The sequence below is a fragment of the Oncorhynchus tshawytscha genome, linkage group LG05 (assembly GCF_018296145.1).
Source record: "Oncorhynchus tshawytscha isolate Ot180627B linkage group LG05, Otsh_v2.0, whole genome shotgun sequence".
NCBI classification, from domain to species: domain Eukaryota; kingdom Metazoa; phylum Chordata; class Actinopteri; order Salmoniformes; family Salmonidae; genus Oncorhynchus; species Oncorhynchus tshawytscha.
In genome coordinates, this window is record NC_056433.1 from 42,159,309 (window position 1) to 42,173,163 (window position 13,855).

General features: G+C 40.8%; 1 protein-coding gene across 8 annotated transcripts in view; it reads right to left on the minus strand.

The window, feature by feature from the left end:
• LOC112234280 (adhesion G-protein coupled receptor D2) overlaps positions 1–13,855 on the minus strand; it is a 158,060-nt gene that overhangs the window by 75,703 nt on the left and 68,502 nt on the right. For 7 of the 8 annotated variants that reach the window (XM_024402337.2, XM_024402340.2, XM_042321909.1 and 4 more), the window contains one exon: positions 836–877. The exons of the other annotated variant lie outside the window; for it this stretch is intronic. In XM_024402337.2, coding sequence (XP_024258105.1) covers positions 836–877 — 42 coding nt within the window. The remainder of the gene's footprint in view (positions 1–835; positions 878–13,855) is intronic. 8 annotated transcript variants of the gene reach the window in all.

Below are 13,855 nucleotides of genomic sequence, written 5' to 3' on the forward strand. Positions count from 1 at the left end.
CTTACTGTATTGTGATAGCATATCCAAGTAATTGCAGCCATTAACTTTGGTCAAAAGCAAATCAGAAGTCAGCTTAAATTCAAACATTTGAATCTCCTCAGTGAGAAGAAATCCGTTTCCATTCAGTCTTGCTGAATGTAAAAGCATCTCTAGGCAGAGCAAGGTTAACATCTTGAAATGAGCAATTGGACTTCAGAAATAATCCCGCTCCACTTCAACTCGACTATAATGTGTGTTATTTGCTTAAGCACATTCAACTCCCGCCCTATTTACATGGCAATAGAAAAAAAAGAACTATTTGACCAAGAGCGATTCATTCAATTGAACCTCATCCATAAAGTCAGATTCCCCCCTTTTTTATCCCCCTTTCTGTATCCCAATGTAAATCTAAATGGTAATAACCAACCATCTCAATATGATACCTCGCCACTCCCTCCCATTCCTCAAGCTGCATATTGTTTTTCCCCCATCGACAAAGCGCTAGATCCTCCAGTCCCTCTAGTCCTCCAGTGCGGAGTAGCCCTATTGTCAGGATGCTAAATTGAGGGCCGTGAGTTTAAAAACTTAAAGAGGCAGTGAAATATTAGCCAATGTGGGTGAGGAATGACTACGCTGAGTACCGGCCGTGTCAGTGTTTAATGGCGGTGGCTGGATGCATATAAGTTAGCTCAAGCATGAAGGGCAGTGGGACGCTCATGTGGAAAGCCCCCACCCCGCTCCCTATAGTCCCCTTCCTTCAATCCGTCGCCCCCCCCTTTTAAACCGAGCGAGCCCATCAGAAACGTGTCATTTCTCTCATTCACTGCGACAGCCTTGAGACACAATGCAGACTTACCTCTGTGTTGTACACCCCATATATCAGGAAGATGAACAGGCCCTACACACACACACACACACACACACACACAGAGGAAAAAAGAGAGAAAAAAGTTGCTTTCTCTTTTATTATCTTGCGTCATGAATAACATAATGCATAATACCTACAGTATTTCAACGTATTTACACATTTCTCTCTGTGGAGATGGAAAAGTGGACTGAGCTTAAGGCTGTTTTGTTTCTAGCGAGCCCTACAGAGTGGGTTTGGAGGACTTAAGGGAGTGGAGATCTTCTTTAAACTGGGGCACTTCTGCGAGACACGCATCTCTGCTGTGCGGTGTTCATCTTCGAGCCGATCAAAACCTGAAACCCAAGGTTTCCTCTGGCTTTACGGAACAGAAATATTTCACCCTCAAGTGGCCATGTTCAATTTGTGTTCCCTGGTAGATAGAGGCACGCAGACACACTCAGACAAACACATACACAAACAGACAGACACACAAAAACACACACATATGTAGGAGTTTATCGAGAATAATCAGTGGAGGAGGCGAGCAAAAGAATGAAAGAAAAGGCAAATAAAGGAAAATATTTCAGGTTCACAAAACTCTGCGGCTAGTACTGGGCGCGCAAGAATGGAATGCCCTTGGGCACATAAAGGGCACATTTTTCATTAACCCATTGTTGTCTTTATTGAAAATACAAGCTGTAAATTCACCTTCACCCCATAATGCAGTCCTCCAACCGTAATAGGCACAGTGAAGAGACATGATTCACAAAGGAGGACTACGGAATGCAGTCGCCACCCAAAAGATTTTAAAAATGAAAGGGAAAAATTTCCTATCAATTCCAAGGCTGTCCCGAGTTTGGGCCTAATGTCAGACGAGGGCAGACTCTTCACAGTACAAACTTTTATCAATTTACATAACAAAATAACATATTGTCCTTTTTCTTTCTTGCTTCTTTTCTCATTTCTGATCTTTCAGCGGTTAGATGACACCTCTTGAATAGGCGACGTGGTCGGGGCATCAATCAAGTGCGAGTTTGGAACATCCAATTTGCCAGAGCAAGATCTCGATGCATCACCATTGACAACATGATTTGGGGGCCCCATTCGCGGTGACAGGCTTGATGGCCTATACGATGGCACCTCCAAACTGGGCTTATCGCCCAACTCCTTTGGTCCTGCTGCTGTCCCCAAGGGACTGGCCTCTGTCTGTCTGGTGCCATCTTAGGACATCTGTCCTCTTTATCCAGCCACTCCAAAGGCCACACAAAACAAAATGGATGCACCAGGAGGTGTCACTGTCAATCTAACTATTTCATTACCTGACTCTAAAACTCAAAGGAATTAAAAAATATTATGAGAAAGGTGCACTTGTCAATATTGTCCTTTACATACGCTTGTTTTTACAACGGTGTGGTTATAGTTAAGACTCAAAAGGTTGCCCTTAAAACTCTGTATCGAAGTGCAGTGCTGAAAATGTACCCAACACACACACCAAAAAAACAATACCTAGAGACAGTAGGAGGTCATTTGCAACACATAACACATTGTATTGCATTAGAATTGCAATTTCCTCCTTATTGTTACAAATTAATTATCATGTTTTTGATCATTTCTTTTATTTGCAATTAATATTTTGTTGTGTAGCAAACAAAGTGGGAAAACATCTCTCGCACATTACGAAAAATGATCAATTAGAATATAACTGAGTTAAAAATAAGTGGCATCAAAACAATAATGATGGATTGTTTAAAATGTTAATTCATGAATTTTTCAGTTAAAAACAAACATTGTAAAACTGGAGCGTAATATTTACATGCATTTTGCGCTTTTCCAAACAGAGCCCGGTTTCTTTTGAACTCTGCAGTAAAATGGTACAAATGTATGCAAAGGATTGGCTTAGTTGCTTTCAAAGTATTGCTACAAATACATCAAACAAAATGGCTGAATTAATTACGACCAAACTAATTAGGGAACAATTGTATGTTTAAAAAGTTAAAGCCAACAAACATTGTGTTTGCAAAAACATATATCACCCTTGAGAACTGTAATGTGGTGCATCGGAAGACAAAAAAGAATACGCAATTTGAATAAACAGTGGGGAAATACTATGTGTGCTAGCTAGAGAAGTAGGCAGTCAAAATCACAGCAGCACACAACTCATTAGAAGGGGTCAAAACCAGATAAATTACTCTCAAACACTGCAGTCAGAACAAATAGATAACTTTGATAACAAAGTAGACTCTCACACCTGGGCCCGTATTCATAAAGGCTCAGTAGATGTGCTGATATAGGATAATTTTTGCCTTTTAGATCCCAATGAGATATAAGATTATATGGAGGTGGTGGAAGACATGATCTTATATCAGCATTTGAATACGTGTCCTGGCTTAGGACTTTGAGTTGGCAAAGTGGGATACCAAACTCGTGTAAGAAATACTTGCACTGGCAGCTAGAAGAGACAGTGAAACAGCACTACTGCAAAAACCCTTGTGACGAGTCGAGTCCATCCAAGCATGTTCCCTTCCCTTCACCCTCCCGTCACGACAGCCCTGCGTTGAGCACAGATAAATTCCTCTCCAATTTCAGGCCATACATCAGTTAACAGTTCCCCCTCAGATTGAGAGTGAATGTCTTGTACGTCGCAATGAAGAAGGGCCCTAGCTCCTCATTACTTTTTGACAAGATACAGAAATTCACTTGACTTTTCATTTAGGAGTCCTCCTGCCCCACTTTAAGGATGTGTGCCTTCATGCTTCTCCCTTACCTCCCTGCTGGGCTCAAGCCCCTAGCCTACATAACAAATTATTATAAATGTTTACAGATGACCACCTCCTCTTTTTACAGTGGCCCCTCCCTAATGTGGAAATTTAGGTAGCAGCAGGTAAAAATCTCACAAAAGGCTGTTTTATTGATGACATTGTCCTTGGGAACCGAAATCTAAATGTACTGAAATGAAAACTATGATTAAGGGGAGCCAGTGCCTCGGCAAGGGGAGTGGCAGGTAGCTTTCTACTTCCCGCAGCAAAATATATATAACGGCTCCTGACACCACTTCTGTACCAAATGGACATGGCCACCATAGCTGCCTGACAATGGGAGAGAAGTCAGCAAGGTGTGGAGCCCTTCCATCAGGTTTAAGCCACCGCCTGATGAGCTCAAACAGTTTCCTGGGCATTATGGAATGTTCATTTAAGGTTATCGTGAAGTCCTTCTAATGATGTTATTGTTCCCGATTATTTTGTGTGAATATTTTCAGATGACCACCTCCTTCCTCTTTTTTGTGGCCTCTTGGAAAATATATTTTTTGATTGAAAGTGCCATCAGACTGATCAAGGACAGTTGTCACAGGGTTGTTTGACAATTATATTCAAATGATCTAGATGAAGTGAGGAAACAAAAGTTCCCATTTAAATACAACCAACTATAGGTTTCAAAACAACTTTCTTCACTGTATTTTGGCTGTTAGTATTGTATGTAGTGATCATAATTTGATTTATAAAATTGTTCAACTTCAGAGCAAAACACTCTCGAGAGCTTCACAAAAGCTAGACTACTTACAAGTCCTTTAGGCAGACATTCTGAACTACAAAAACTCAGAGATATCATCCAAGTCTCAAAATAGCTCAATTACAAAACAAACTCAGTCATCTACAATGTTAATGTCAGTCCAACATAGCATTTCAACCATTGGTGCTCTGTCAAAAAGCAATGCTTTAGCAACAAATGATACATTACAAAAGTACAATTTGTACATGAAATCTTTTCAAAAACAAGCGACTGCCCTGTCCGTAGCTTGGCAGAGGTTGGAAAATTCCACCACACATGGCAGTCATTAAGTTAAATGAGAGACAGAAGAGGTTAAAACACGGTGTGAAAAAAAAGTTCACACTTTTTGCGGAGGGTACCTGCTAATGTCTATGACCCCTCTACACAAAAACAGTTTAATTAACTTGTATACATAACTTTCACTTTAACCGCTCACGGCCTGTCAAATAAAGCTGTCCGTCAAAGCCCCGAGCCCTCGAAGTTGATGCTTTGCAGGTCCTCACATTTAGATCAAACTTCTCTGTATTTCGTCCAGTTGGGATGCAGGCAGGCTGCCGCTCTGTCAGAAAGAGAGCCAACTACCAACTCTCCTGATCGAAAAGGCTAGAAGATAAAACTTGTGTTCAAATCTAGCGCATTTAGCATAATCGGGAAAAATATTACATATCCAATACTATTATTAATTTTGTGGATATAACCAAATGAACGACTGCAAAAAAAAATCCATATTTTCTACGGAACCCCCTTTTCAACAGTCTGAAAATAATATAATTAAGACAATACTTAAAAGCTTTAAGGTTTGGGCTAAAATAAATGGATCTCAACAACATACCAAACATTTTATTTTATGAATTTCTGCAGTCACATTTTGGATGACACCAGCAGACTAACAGTGGTTTGCCTAGGGTGATTGTTACATTCAGAAAAAACAATCCTTAGTACACACACACACACACACAGACACAGACACACACACACACACACACAGACACACACACACACACACACACACACACACACACACACACACACACACACACACACACACACACACACACACACTAACAGGCATTCAGCGATTACATAAACTACAGTATTCTAAAACAAATAAAATATTCCTTGGGTGAGGCATTTCCACATCACTCACATATGTTGGTTGTATTTCATTCTGGGCCAAAAGCCATGTTAAATATGCACTCAGTTGCTTTTATAATGATGGCGGAACATATTCAGCCATCAACACAGTGTCAGGTTGCACTAGGGACAGGTCATAAAAACTATTTCCAGATTAAAGCCTTGATTCTACGAAATCCTTATTTGAATGGGCAAGCCTTTATATTGTTTATACCATATGTATAAAAGTGATGTACTTAAAACAATTTAAGTGATAATGGCCTGAGGAAATAAATTGTGTCAGAGCCTGCACCATGCTGTAGATCTGATGTAGGAGAGAGGACAGTGGTAAGCTTTCACAGGAAGTCAGGTGGGGGCTAAACAACACAATGCACTCATGCTAGGGCTGTGACTGTCGTGGAATTTTGGATGATGGTTATTGGCCAGCCAAATGACCGCGGTCACCAAAATAACCGATGGAATAGCAACAACCAAAAAAAGCTAAGGACTGCATGTGCAGCCATAGAAATGAACAGAACGGGAGTCCCCATTCAAGTCAATGATGGCATAATGGGTGGACTGGTGGCCATTACGAATGTACCCATAGGAGCAAAGCAGGAAGTAAAAGCAGGAAGTGTACCCATCAATATTTGCAGTGATTTGTTGATTAAACAAACAAAAAATATTTCATTGCATGAGCCACAGCTGTTAACACCATTTGAATGAACATTCTACATTAACATGGAAATGATTGTATCACAATACCAGCCAGCCATTGCAGGTGTACCCATGAGTTTACAAGTATAATTGACCTTTCGGTAAGCCTCGCTCCAGATTTTTGGGCAACAATCGCAGCGCTCCAATGGACTGTCATCGAGTCCGACAACTAGGACAAGCTCACGTTTAAATCACATGAAAGCCAGTGAAGGCTATGGCAGAAGCAGAGTTTTGTTCCGATTTTTTGTTGTTGTTAATGGCTAAATAATTTAACAGTGCATCGGGAGTACATGCTACTGTGATTCCTGAAATGCAGTACCTGTTGGGAGTATCTTTTTATCCAAAATTGTTACATTGTTTGATAGCTCAGCTGGTTAGCTAGCTCCCAGTATCATTGACTGCCAAACGTTGCTAACGCTAGCTAGTCGCCTAATTTAACTTGTTTTTTTCAAAATGTATGTTAGCTAGCTAAGTTAGCAATGTTATGAATACAACTCCTATCTGTTACGACAACAGGATGTGATTTGGTTATAGCTTTAATTGCATGCTGAGTGAATTCTGAGCCTTTCTGTGGCTACTGCAGCTACACTACAAATATAATTTTATCAGGGTCCCATGAAGCAATTGTAATGACAGTCCACCACAATATACCCAAGAGTTTCCTGATTAGCAAGTGGTAGTCTGTGTTTAATTTCATTGTGTATTAGAAACACAGTTTGAAATCATTGAGAGAAGATTTTGCAAGTGGTTGAATGGGGAATGTTTTCTGAGGTTGCAACAGTAACCAAGGGGGGTGGGTCTTAGTAAAGGGTCAATTGCCAGGGTTAGGCTTCAAGTACGTTCTATTTATCCTATTTCTATGTGTGCTGCTGCTGCAGGGAGGGGGGCATTGTCCAGGCAACCGAAGATTAGTTTGCTACAACCTTGTTTCAGCAAGGAGCAAAAAGAGTCCATGTCACCGCAGAAACGGATTCAACTGCATGAATATGCGTCCCGTCTTCAGTCAGCTGTAAATATATATTTTTAAACGGCTATAACAGTTATTTGATTTTCATGAATGTTGTCATCCATAACCGTCGGCTACACGGTTCTACTGTAATTTTGCTAGCCCTAACGTACAGGTTGTACACGCACACACACACGTGTGGTCATCCCCCCCCACACACACTGTCCCATCCTACCACACCACCACCACACACACAGTGTCAGAGTGAACGGGGGACCCCCAGGCCAGCCACCCCTGTGGAGCAGGGGGTAAACTGAGCCCAGAGAGGGGCAGTGCTGACTGTGATCACTCAGGAGAGGAGGGAGAGTTATTAGCTTAGCCCTGAAACACCTACTTAATATAGGGGCCAGTGCTGATAGCTAGCAGAGCCTAGCAGAGGTGACAGCTTTTGGACCTGCTTGAGGAAATCCAATTGAAAAGCAGCCAAGAGGAACAACAAGCCGAAACAGATGTTGCTTGCTACCACTGGCACGACGAGGTATACAGCAAGAAACAAACCCTTGGCAAATTGTGACACACACACAGGCACAAGCGCTTTGTACACACTCGTACACACATACACACACATCATATCTTAGGTATATCATGTACAGTACCATCCTTTTGTATTAAACATATGGTACGCTTATCTAACTTCATCTGTTTCTCTATTGATCATTTGGTATTGGATTAATATTCTAAACTGATATTTGCCAAAATTGAACAAGTTATCAATGAATTCAAAATACATTTGGAATAAATGCACCATATTAAATGGATCACACATAATACAAAATATATACTAAAGGAATTCTACTCATTTCAACATGAAAACAATTAGCATCCAACAGATATTAAATTTTTCAGTAGAAAGCAAGATTTAAAGCAAGGGTTCTCAAAGTTTTTGGGGCCGGGACCACTTTGTAATAGCAAATTCATATGAACACAACTCAAGTGAGATAAAAAAAATAAAAAAAATAGCATACAAGGAGTTTTACAAGGAGTTTCTATGACTTCGGCACTACATGGCAGGACGAACCAAGTCTGGGCACTGGGAAGGAACATTTTAAAGGGCCGCATCTCTTGGCATCAGAAAGAAAATGTAGCCGTTTTCAAGCTAATTTCCTGCAATTCTACACATTTTGTCATGGGGCAGAGATTTTTGTTGTTGCAGCTTTAAATATAATATCCTGCAATTCTACACATTTTGTCATGGGGCAGAGATTTTTGTTGTTGCAGCTTTAAATATAATATCCTGCAATTCTACACATTTTGCTATGAGGTAGAGAGAAAAAGTTGCAGTTTGAAAGTCTAAATTCCAGTGCATTTATGTCTTCCACTCCAAAAACATGTTGATGGGGAATACAAGAACTATTGAGTTGAAAATGTGATAATTGGTGGAGTACTGTGGATACCAATATCCCTGTGAGCCACCCATACACTTTTTTATTTTGGTATCTGGCCGCGGACCCCACTTTGAGAACCCCGCGAATTAAAGAATCCATAACAAAATGTCAAGGTTGTTGAAGGATTCAAAGTAGCCTAAAAAAATACTTAACATTTCACAGAGGACCCTAAACACCAAATAATGTTCTGGTTTTCAGGAGAGAGTTGTCCATTCAGAAGGGCTAGTTTTGGAAGGTCAGGGAAAACATGTATTGAGCGAGCGCTGAACAAAACTCTTTCCCCCCCTGAGCATCCCACCCCATTTTCAAACTGCCAGCAAAGCATCCCGTGGAAAATTGAAAGATCTAATCACAGTGTTCTTTCTCACATTGTTTCTCTAATATTAATTGAGTTTGGCAAGGCTGACCATGCCTCATTCATAATAACATTCATTTATTTTTTCCATTACACCCTAACAACTACGAGAGAGAGGGAGAGAAAGGTGAAAAAAACTATCCCGGTAAAATCAATGGTGACATATCTTTATAGCCAGTCGATGACAGATGTCACAACATTTGCCATCGGTCTAACATTGTGTCGGTGTGTTGTATTGATTTTACATCAGAGGGCCAAATGTTATTGATGAACCTCCTTCGGTAACGGATGAGAGCACTATTGTACTTCTTATTGTACTTGTTCTTGTTTAAGTACACCGACCGAAGCCACTCGAGTGGCAGCTTTTCCATTCACTAATGTACTGATTTTGTCTGGTGTGGAACGTGATTCTGGAACGTTTACACCAATCTGCCTGTTACAATACGATTCGAATCCAACTGAGTGTGTAACCGTATACCCGGATTTATCCTAGCGTACACATGTGGGAGAAAATAAGGGTGAAAGAGCGAACTGTAAACAAACACACTTTTAAACAAGACAATTTGGCATTGCATGTTCCCAGTGCCAAGGAAAACATACGCGCAGAAAACTGATACAAACTTTTAACACATGGGTCAAACCAAACTCTTTGAACTGGCAAAGGAAAGAGAAGCCTGAGTGCCAGAAAGCTGTTTAATTAACAATACTTAGATATCCAACAGACATTTTTGGGCGCCCCCCTGTCAAATTGCATGAGACCCCACTGTCAATCTTGGGGCATATTTTAATTACACATTTTCCACTAACGGGGGTGGGGTGGAGGTGGAAAACAAACTTACATCTCTGAGAAGCAGTGAGCAGCTGGAGTTTGGGTTGGGCTGGGAATCTCCCTCATACACAAACACTCCGCTCTCGGCTCTGAACTGAGAGAGAATAGTCCAACTGACTGTGGATAGAATCAGGCACGCTTCTACCATCATCACTACACTAACACCTACTGAATGCAGAAAATGTGATACTTTGCAGGATACCTTCAATTTCACGGCATGAAAAAAGGGGAGAGAAGAAGGCCAACTTACTATTTCTCTTTGTGAGTCTCCTATGTAAGCACAGTGTATTGACTGTATTTTTCAGGCATTGTGCTGGGCTTATTATATTGAAATCATAATAACAGTGTCTATTTGGACTAGACGTTAGCTACCCTTTGTAGCAGATACTATTTGCAACAGCTCAAGCTACTTCTTACATGTCATTCCATTCATTAATGGCAAACTTAAAACTTCCCCAAAAACTCCACTTTTTTGGTAGTCTGAAAGGAAAGGACTGTGTAGTAACTGGTGGATACACACAAACAAGCTTCTATGTGCATTAGAAACACCACACAACACACTGGAGCAAAATCACACTAACAAAAATAAATAAAACGCGCTGATATGCAAACTCAGAGAAAGTTGCACTAGCGAGGGAGAGAAGTATTATCCCAATTCCTGGATCCTAGGGACGTGTTTCCTCTCTTCTTCTTCCCCACCTGAGGTGAGGCGAGCTGGGGTTAATGGCATATGCCAACTGTGGTGACGTGTGGAGCCAGCGGCAGTTCAGGCACTTTGCCGGAGTATCCATCATGATAAAGCAGGGGACCCGGAGTCTGTCACATGCAATCACAGTTTACTACGGATCGCGGGACTTCAAAGTGAAAACGAATGGTAGTTCATCGACATGAAGACTTCATATATCTTGTTTTTGGGGGGGAACTTGTCTTGTCTTTTTTCTCTTTCTATTTGTATGGCTCTGTGTTTTTGTGTCCCTATTTAAGATGCCATAAAATATTCCCCTCTTCCTACTGTAGAAGAAATTATTCAACAATTTCGTAAAATATAATTTATACTAGAATTTATTACAATAATCCTCAACTTAATTGAATTTGGAATTGTTTTTTTATGTATATTTATTTCTCTGCTTTTAAGGAGTAATTATCTAAGAGGTCTTAAGGGATTAAAAAAGGCCCATATGGCTTTTCGGCCTTTTCATGTGATTGAGCATCGCAAAGTATTAAACGTGATAATCATAAAATGTATCAACCACAGGAAAGTGAAACGAGCCGCAATAACGTCGCTGCCTCAGCCTCTCGTTCCGCGGGACTTTCTCAACTCCTGGTCGACTAACCTCTTTAATCTAGCCTACTAATGAGTCCAAATGACACAGGCTTGACGTTTTTGAGATGGTGTTAGGGCGATTTTCTGCCCCGGCCGGGGCCCTTCTCAAAGGCATTTGATTGGCACATGCTTTCACTTAATGAGGATAATTACTAGGAATAACAACTGGGGAACCACATCTGCTCAGTGTAACGTCGGAGCAAAGGGAGGTGGTGGTGCCCCGATCTGTCAGAGAGAGAGAGAGAGCGCACACTTTTTCCCACCTTCAGCGGCGTGGGCCCATTCTAACACAAACCCTACCTCCTCCCTTCTCCTTCCTTCCCTACCTCCTTCCACCCCTCCCTTCTTCCCTCCCTCCAGTCGACAATAACCAGATTAATAGGAATCAGCATGTCGTTGTAAACACTCATTAGGGCCAGGCGGCTCGGCGGTGCGCGGAGGAAATGACACAAGATGTCGGGTTGTGTGTGTGGCTCACCCTGTCCTGTGTGTGTGAGAAAGCACAGCACGGCCATGGGAGGAAGGGCAAAAGGCCAAAGGGGCTTAGCCTGAGTGACATCCCCTTGGCTGCCGTTGTTTTCTCTGTCTGTGACTCCATGCCATGTTTGCTTTACACAATGCTGCTGTAACATTGAAACAACAATGCTGTAACGTTTGAAATAGCCAGGTAGTTCCCTGGGCAATCTTTATGCGGGAAAAAAAATCTAAATGCATAGCATCCCTTTTCAGCGTAAATTCTTAGATAAACCGACAGACTGAATTTTCCTTTCTCTGTTCAATAATAGCTGTGACATACAATTAAGCTTTCTTTCGAAAAGGAATAATGATTTACAAAGTCAAGGCCCCTGAATAATACATTGGTGTTTATTTTGGTTTAATTCACATGCGAGAAAATAAGCGAATAGCTCACTTGCAAATTGGCATGTGTATTTGACGGCCTTTACCCCCCCCCACCCCAACAAAATATTTAAAAGATGCCGCTGCCTTGCCCCATGCTGACCCAGTTCTCACTAATTATCTGCAAAGTAGGCATCAAAGCAGGCCAAACAGTCTGCAGCACTTAGATAGATTCAAACCCATTTAAAATATATGACTGCGATGTGGTCGGGCTGAGGGCTCCCCTTTCTAACTAACTAATCCACCAAACCTACCCCATCTTGCTGTCACAGCCAGACGAGCACGTCTATGTGAACTGTGAGCTCACAACAGGTCGGAGAAGGCAAAGAAGTGGTTGAACTTATAAATAGAATGGTCATTGTTCTGAATGTGTTATTTCAGTGTTGGAGTCATCAGAGTGGTTCCTGACACTGCTAGGTGGGTGGTTGGCAGGGGGAGGGCAGAGGAAGGGGGAGGTGTTGTGTTATTATAAAAAGGGTCATGAAGTGTGAGAGTCAGCTGATCATGTGTTTCGGGTCATGGGCTTGCACTATGGTTTGCTTTCATATGACATAGGCTATTACTAAATTGAGCTGGCAGGTAAATTCTAAAGCAAATAAATGCTAGTGGGCTTAATACAAGAAAGGGTATTTTTTGAGGTGGTGGTGTCGTGAGTAACGGCAGGAATTTAGAATTCTCTCTCCTTTTGACAGGAAGCATATCATTCTTCCCGGCTTATTTTCCCAGCAGCACCGATATAGTCAGGTTTTGGGGTTTTCGCTCGGATGGCGTTTGGTTCAAAATGAGGCCCTTCTTTATTCTTAAATAAAACACATTGCTCACTGGTCTATTGGACTTAAAAAATATTTTTATGGAATTAACCCAAATATCATTTTTCAATTGTATTTGTGAGACTTAAAACAAGGGTTTTAAGGAGTTGATATTTTATTGCTAACATTCATTCATAAAACATTAATTTATTTCCATAAGAAGTTATGGAAATGCAATATGAAATGTGTCAGTGTTCTCCTTAGACAGTGTACAACACTTATCTACTTCCAAAGTTAAGTAACATGAAATGAGACATGAAAAAATAACAAGAACAAGTTTGAGGCAAATGCCCCAAAAATATACTACCTAAAAAAGCACACTATGACCTAATTGCAAATGCCATCTTCTTAGGAATTCATAGTAAGAGACAACACTGACCTTGAAATCTTGTTTAACATTGTTTTGTGCCGGTAAATAAGAATTTGTTATTAACTGACTCACCTGGATAAATAAAAAAGCAAGCAATTGACTTTTTCCTCCGTGCCCTTTACCCTGTCCTCTCAGGCATCCTGTATTTTTGGGGGGATTTATGAACACATTTATGAATACAGTTATTGGACTGATATACGCATGCCCTGTTATTAATGTGCTTGTATGTATTTGACACTACAAGTTCCCTATTACCTGTTGCTACAAAGTGATACCCTAGTACCTGATGCTACATAGTGATACCCTATTACCTGTTGCTACAGAGTGTCTAATGAATGTATACCTATTCAACTACTTATAAATACTTTTTTTTTTACTATAATTTAGACCCAGAACTACATATTCATCAATAGTTTATCAAATGCATTATTAATGCTTATTCATGAAAGCTATCATGAAGTGTTACCAAAGGTTTTAGTTTACCCTGAAAAAGTACAGTTGTGGGAAAACAGAAAATATTAGCATTATTTAAGTTAGCATGTGATGCGAGATATCTCCACACTGAGTAGGGGCTGTGTCTTTGAACTTTACAAAGGCACTGGTCTCCTAGGGGGATAGTGTTCCTGCCTGCTGCCGTCTCAAACAATTCAACATGAAAAACATTTCCCTGGTAATCTG